This window comes from Pimephales promelas, chromosome 2 (genome assembly GCF_988280905.1).
Source record: "Pimephales promelas chromosome 2, fPimPro1.hap1.1, whole genome shotgun sequence".
Lineage (NCBI taxonomy): Eukaryota > Metazoa > Chordata > Actinopteri > Cypriniformes > Leuciscidae > Pimephales > Pimephales promelas.
The window spans coordinates 440,936-448,340 of NC_142770.1; the positions used below are offsets into that span (position 1 = coordinate 440,936).

Genomic DNA, 7,405 nt, shown 5'->3' on the forward strand with positions numbered 1-7,405 from the left:
GTCTGTTCAAATGTACTGGACAGAAATTCATCTTTGACACCGACACAACAACCACGTTACAAACCACATAAAAAATAAACAATTAATACATGTTATGTGGATAGCAGATGAACCCAATCGCAAACAGTAGCTATGCAAACACACAACGTTTATTGATAACAGAAAACTGGGAAAACCAAACCCACGAGGGGGCAAACACTGCAGGGAAAATAAAGACTAATAACACTAGACTGAGACTTTGACATTAAGCTATACAGGAACAAGACAGGATTTTACAAGATCACAACTTCGTTAAGACAAGCTACTCACAAGGACAGCAAACACAAGGGGATCAAATAGTGAGAAACAGACATTGACAGCAGGTGACATATGAAGCAATGATGACAAAAGGAGGGTAACGAGGGGGTGGGGCAAGAAAACGAGACACCGGAAGCACACAGCCCAAACACAAGGCCATGTGCCTGCACACAAAACAAGGATCTGTCATGATCTCATGATCCTGCTGCCTCAAGAGTATGCCAAGAGGGCAGAATCATGACACATATACATAAGTTAAATTAATACAGTAGGTGCAAATTCACACACCTATAAAAATCACCTCAGAATTGAGTTTAAAACAGTCACCGCCAAAGGAACAAATGATCTCTTAAATCATTTTAAGAGATCACTCTTCGTCTTACTGTTTTTACTGTACTGCTTTAATACTGCTCTGACTGGAAGAGATCTTGATGGAGAGCGGGAGAGTCTTCACTCCGATGAGGCGAGTGAAGAAGTAAGTTACTGCTGAGAGGGGCTGGAGGCCCAGTAGTACCGTAAACCAGCTCAATCTCTTCCATCTCAGACAGGGGTATTACTTTATTTTATTTTATTTTTACTCTTAACTGTTTTTATTTATATTGATTGGATTTACTGAAAGAGCACTGTGCCACTGTTTGTCCGACTGTTACTGTACATTTTATTTTCGACACTGTATTTTATTTTTATTAGCTATTATGATTTTTTTTATTCTAAACTGTTTTAATTATTCTGACTTCTTTAATTTCTTCCATGTAAAGCACTTTGAATTGCCGCTGTGTATGAAATGTGCTATATAAATAAACTTGCCTTGCCTTGCCTTGCCTTAAATATTCCTCTTGGTGAGCGGTATCCCGAAGGAAGATCTCGAAGCAGGAATGGAGGGGATGAGTCTGGGCTGAATATATTGATAATGCCATTTTCTCCAAACAAAATTGTGAATATCTCTTGTAATGTGCTCTGTGTTTGGCCGATCTTATTTGCTTTATTGATTACTCGTGTTAGTTTATTACCATACCATGAAACAATATTAAGTTAAATCACTTTCAATCATTGATCTAAACAATGGTTAAGATCCTCCTTTCAATGTCAAAATTTCTTAATTCCTAAGTAGACTTAAACGCTGTCTATTTTTCTTATGTATAAAATCCAGTCTTGGAACGAAAGTTTTTCAATATTTAAAATTTGAGACTTGCTCTCTCTTTACGCCTTTGTTTGTGTTGTGTATTTACTTTTCTTTTCATTTATTTGTTGTATTCTTTGTTTTGTTTTTAATGTACAACCAAATTTGTCAAGTATGACTCGTTTACCTCGCTTTTGTAAACTAGTCTCCTCAGACATCAGCTCTGCGCGCGCATCCCGCCCGGCGCACGCGCACTGGCCTCACCTGAGCGCCGCGCTTTTATTGGATTAATGTCGGTTAATCCGCGCGCTTCTGGAAGATCCTGACAGGGTTTCAATGTTTTGAAAACAGACTCTTCGGGTGAGTAACACATTTTCTAAAGATTTAAATATTTACATAAAGAATTATATATGCTTTGTACATATGTTCAAGCTATGGTGTGCAGTATTATATTACATTTAATACTAAAATTAAAAGAGTGTGATTACTATTGTTAAAACTAAAGAGTACCTGAAGCAAAACTTTCCCTCTTATTATTATTTAGGTGATCAAGTGTTAAATAGCCTACTTGGGTCACAATATTAGAAATGGTCTAAATGATGATGGTGAAGTTATATGGACAGGCAAATACTGGCTCGAAAATGTTATATGTGCACAGGTGGTGTGGAAAAAGCTCTTTTCAGAGCTTACTGTACTTCATCTTACACGGCACATGTATGGTGTAGATAAAGTAAAGCTAAAATGAGAAAGCTTCAGGCGGCATTTAATGATGTATTAAGAACCCCCAAGTGCAAGACAAATGTGTGTTTCTTGTGATGTTGTGATGCTGTGTTAAGGAATTATATGTATAATTTCATGTGTTGATTGGGTGATTAGAGAAACACATAATCATAATGTTCTTAATGATCCTATTTTAAGTGATAAAAGGTATTCCTCCTGCTTCTGGACGTACTGGAACTCAAGTCTGTTTAATGTCGTTGTGTGTAAATCTATGTCTGAATGTTATTCTGTTTCTTTTACTTTGTGATATGGACCTAAGGGTCTGGAATAAAGAATTAATAATAAAATAATATATATTTATTAAGTGTTTATTTATTTAAGAAATGTGAGTTTAGTTAAACTATGTTTAATTTCTTTTCTGAGCTCTAAATTTGTTATAATTTCAGTACAATCTGTTGGTTATTTCCATGTTTGAATAAATTTGCCAAGTCTGTTTATTTTTTTGCACCGCACTTACAATAAAGTAGGCCTACAATTTTAAAGTATTTTGAATGTAGCCAACCATGATTTCTAAACAGCCTATACCATAGTAATTTATGAAATTTAATTTAATTTAACTTTAGTTCTATCGTATTAAAATTACAGTTCTCTTACTGTATTCTGCTTAATAAAGTTTCTTAAGATGCAGTGTATTTAAATAGGTCACATTTACTCTGCATAAATAAATAAACACGCTTGCTGTGGGTTACCGGGTGTCTGCGAGGTTAAGCTGAGACTGTCAGACGGGCGTAAGGAGTTTATAATATTACGTTCACCATATGGACTGTCTTACAGGCCTGCAGGAGTCCAGAAGATCACGATGGAGGAGCACACGACAGGTACACAACCCTGAAAATGACATTTCTACAACCTCAAAAAGTGATTTAACGCTTTAAGGCCCGTTCACACCAAGGACGATAAAGATATAGTTTTAAAAAATTTAGTCCACTTCACACCACAGCGATGACGATATCGTTGGGATCACTTTCTAAACAATTTTTTTCCAGCTGTTGAACGATAAAACCGACAGCCAATCAGAATAAATTTAAAACGGCCGACGACATCGTGGAGAAGTTAATCGCCGAGGATCAAGCCCCTTTTCAAGAAAATACACACGGAAAACAATCGTTCAATAAACGAGGAGAAGTACCTCAGGTTTCCAGCGCTCGTTTCCACGCGCGTCTTGCTAACTCTGAAGTTGCGCTGTAAAAGACTAGTGTTGTGTTCATTCTACTATAGTGAATCCCTCACTGCTAGATTATTAGCTCGATTACGCTAGCTGCACTCGAAGCACAGCACGCTGAGGACACCTGCTGGTTAAAGCCTGTAAGTGCAGCAGGAACATGTTCAATGACGCTGTACACACTTTGAAACCGCAGCGCTAGCTTCGATCGCTGGTGTGGCGCAAATATAGTTATCGTTCTTGGTGTGAACGGGCCTTTAATTTGCAGCCAGCAGGACGACTGTAGGAGCAGAGGGCGGGGCTGATGGCACAAAGGGGGCGTGGCCTACACAGCCACACCCTTTATCACATGACCGGGTCACGCTAGTAGTCGACGGGACTCATTTTGTGGTGGATCCCGCCGTTTTCACGACTTACCCGGATACAGTGCTTGGAAGGTACTGAGCATGACAACCTAAATGAATCATTCTTATCGTTACGAGCGACCTAACGAGGTTTGTTTCCGCAGGATGTTCGGTCGAGCGCGTCAGCACAGTTTCACGCGACCGAACGCTAAAGGCGAATATGAAATCGCAGAGGGCATCGGCGCCAGCATCTTCAGAGTCATATTGGTACACATTTACATGGAATTGTCTTTTAAAGGTGCAGTGTGTGATTTTAACGTAGCGCCATCTTTGGCTCAGGACTTCTACCGCGTCGGGATGATGCACTGTCCCGAAGGCGTGTCTTTAGCGGAGCTGCGCGAAGCCTGCGATTATCTGTGTATAAACTTCGACTACAGCACTGTCAGATGCCGAGACCTCAGTGAGTCAAAAACATTCGGTCTGTGTGTGTGTGCATGAGACCTCAGTGAGTCAAAAACGTTGGCGAATAAAACGTCAGACTAACGGTTTCCGCCCAATCAGGCGCTCTGCTGCACGAGCTGTCCAATGACGGCGCTCGCCGGCAGTTCGAGGTGTTCCTGGAGGACCTGCTGGTGCCGGTGATGGTGTGCAGCGCGCAGGAGGGCGAGCGAGAGTCCCACATCGTGGTTCTGACGGATGACGACACCGTGGACTGGGATCTCGATCACCCGCCGCCGATGGGAGAGGAGAACACACAGAGTGAGCGAAGCAAACACCTGAAGGAGATCTAGCTATAGTGTCAGATCACTTTAAATATTGTCAGTGTGTGTTTGAGAGAGAGAGAGATTTTTGGTGCGAACGAACGTTTTACCGTTTGCTGTCCTGTTCCTCCAGTAATCTACAGCGCCAAACTCTACCGCTTCTTCAAGTTCATCGAGAACAGAGATGTGGCGAAGACTGTGCTGAAGGAGCGAGGCCTGAAGAACATACGCATCGGGATCGAGGGTAAACTCACACACACACACACACACTCTCACACTCACAGATAGAATAAAAAAATCCTAAATCATAACTCAAGACTTCAGACAGAGTTTCTGTAATACGCCCCAGGGACTCATAAGCTGCGTTTCCATTACAGATTTGCGCAAATCTTTTGTGATATTTTCTAAATGTAGATAAAAAACTCTCGTAAAATAACGCTGTTTCCATTAACTGGTGTTATGCGACTGAAACATCATTTTTCCTCTCACGAACGATCAGTCATTCCAAAAATCACGGCAACAGACGTTGGTAGGTTTACGTATCCCAGCCACCGCACTGGACATTATTATTAATGGAAGGAGACGTGTGTGCGTGTTATTCAAGCTCCCTCATTTCTGCTTCAAGGTCTTGATTGTGGCATTTCTTTGCGGTTTAGAATCCAGTTTTCCTGTAATTCTTTTGTCTTTTATGATTAAATAAAGAACTCTGTCCGTCTTCTGTCCGAACGCACCGCGTCGTCTACGTCATGTGACTGTAAATGCGCGAAATCGCCTGAAAAACCTCCTCACGCGAAAGTAAAAACCTTTTTGCGTTTGCGATAAATGCGAGTTTTTGCGAAATTGATTTGTTTCCATTATGCGTATTTTTAATGCGCAATTTCAATCTGCGCAATTTAAAGGGTAACGTCCCAGACAGCAAACTGACATTGAATCAACGTGGAAACGACGTCTCTCATGACATTGAAACACCGTTGATTTTGCTCATCGAATTAACGTTGAACCAACGTCAGACGTGGCATTCTTCAAAGCTAAATGAAATCGAAAATTGGTTTGCTTTCATAACGTTGAAACAACGCGTTGATTTCAAGTTGATTTTCCGTTAGTTTTGAAAGAATGACGCGTCTGACGTTGGTTCAACGTTAATTCGATGAGCAAAACTATGTCAGATCAACGTTGTTTCGATGTCATATTTCCACGTTGATTCAATGTCAGTTTGCTATCTGGGTAGCGATCTCGTACGTCGTCGTCGACACTTACTTCCCAGATAGCAAACTGACATTGAATCAACGTGGAAACGACGTCTCTCATGACATTGAAACAACGTTGATTTTGCTCATCGAATTAACGTTGAACCAACGTCAGACGCGGCATTCTTCAAAGCTAAATGAAAATCGAAAATTGGTTTGCTTTCATAACGTTGAAACAACGCGTTGATTTCAAGTTGATTTTCCGTTAGTTTTGAAAGAATGACGCGTCTGACGTTGGTTCAACGTTAATTCGATGAGCAAAACAATGTCAGATCAACGTTGTTTCGATGTCATATTTCCACGTTGATTCAATGTCAGTCTGCTATCTGGGGTAAACGCGGCCACTGTAAATGCACAAAAACTGTTTCCATTGCAGTTTTGCAAAATACTCGCCTCAGAAAGCGCCTCATATGAGCGTAAAAACTTTTCTGTATTGTAAGGGAGTTTTTGCGAAAATTTCCGCGTTTTCAATTTGCGCAATTTGACGGGTAATGGAAACGCGGCTTTTATGCCCAGATTGGCCGCTTGAGAGGTCCGTTGCGATGTGTCCCAGGTTACCCCACCTGTAAGGAGAAGGTGAAGCGGCGGCCCGGCGGGAAGAGCGAGGTGATCTACCGCTTCGTGCAGCGCCCGTTCCTCGCGCTGTCCTGGGAGAAGGAGGAGGGCAAGAGCCGACACGTGGACTTCCAGTGTGTGCGCAGCCGCAGCGTGCCCAACCTCATCACTGCCATGGGGGAGGGGTCCAACCGAGCCACGCCCACTCCACAGGTCGACGAGTTGGATCGGCTCAACGGCCCCGCCCCTCCTGCCCTCCACCAATGACTGATCAGGACTGATTCCTATTCATTATGTCACTGTTATTCACTCATTCATATTGACGAGTCACAGATCACTCCGCGAGTGAGTGTGTGTGACTCGATTGACATTGACTCGAGTCACAGATCTCTCCATGGATAGATGACCTTTGAACTTTAAAGTACCTGAGATCTTTTCACCGTTGTGTCCTTGAGCGAGACCCTGCCATTACTGTACTGCACAATATCTGCTTATTAATAATAAATTACTAAATCACTCTAGATTATTGTGCATTGTTTTAAAGTCCCCCTGGGGTGAGAGTCCAGCTTTTAATGTTGTTTATGTGTCTATGTGGTGTTTTTAATAAGACAAACCATGTGTAAGTTGATAAGTGGACAGCATTGCTGAGTATTTCCTCCTTAAAACTGCAGTGAACCAAAGACAGTCTCAAAAACACGCTTTGAAATCGCTGGTGTTTCTGACGTCACAAACCACCTAGTAACCAATCAGATCAACGTGTGATCGACAACCAGTGGATCTCTGAGTGAATGAGTGAGTGGAGTGGAGCTCATCTACATATTCATAGAACCTTGCATACTAAATGAGGCGAGAGTGTCGAGTTACTGGATATTTTAAGGCGTGAAGACATTTTTGAAGGACAAAAACTTTAAATATGTTATTTTGGTGATCAAAGTTGAGTTTTAAGGGATAAAATGATCGACCACAGGAGGACTTTAAACTTCATTTTTGTGAATGACAGGAGGATCTGGTGTCTGTTTGCGCCATCTAGTGTCAAGATGATAATGGTACAGTACAAGATACAGTAGATTAATGTAATAAATATGAGGTAAACCATTTATAAAGCAGACTTTTCAAGCGTTTTATATCATTTGTAAGCG

The 7,405-nt window shown here is 41.4% G+C and overlaps 1 protein-coding gene across 2 annotated transcripts; it reads left to right on the top strand.

The window, feature by feature from the left end:
* The first annotated feature begins 1,693 nt into the window (after positions 1-1,693).
* On the top strand, positions 1,694-6,630 carry kctd20 (potassium channel tetramerization domain containing 20). Of its 2 annotated transcripts, XM_039682103.2 has the most exons (8): positions 1,694-1,777; positions 2,972-3,015; positions 3,628-3,796; positions 3,868-3,970; positions 4,043-4,163; positions 4,265-4,462; positions 4,598-4,708; positions 6,265-6,630. In XM_039682103.2, exons 2-8 carry the CDS (start codon positions 2,997-2,999, stop codon positions 6,531-6,533), a joined length of 990 nt encoding a protein of 329 aa, XP_039538037.2. In that variant the 5' UTR covers positions 1,694-1,777; positions 2,972-2,996; the 3' UTR covers positions 6,534-6,630. The 2 variants fall into 2 exon arrangements, with proteins under 2 accessions (XP_039538037.2, XP_039538035.2); XM_039682101.2 differs by having other exon boundaries at positions 3,868-4,163.
* The last annotated feature ends 775 nt before the right edge of the window (positions 6,631-7,405 follow it).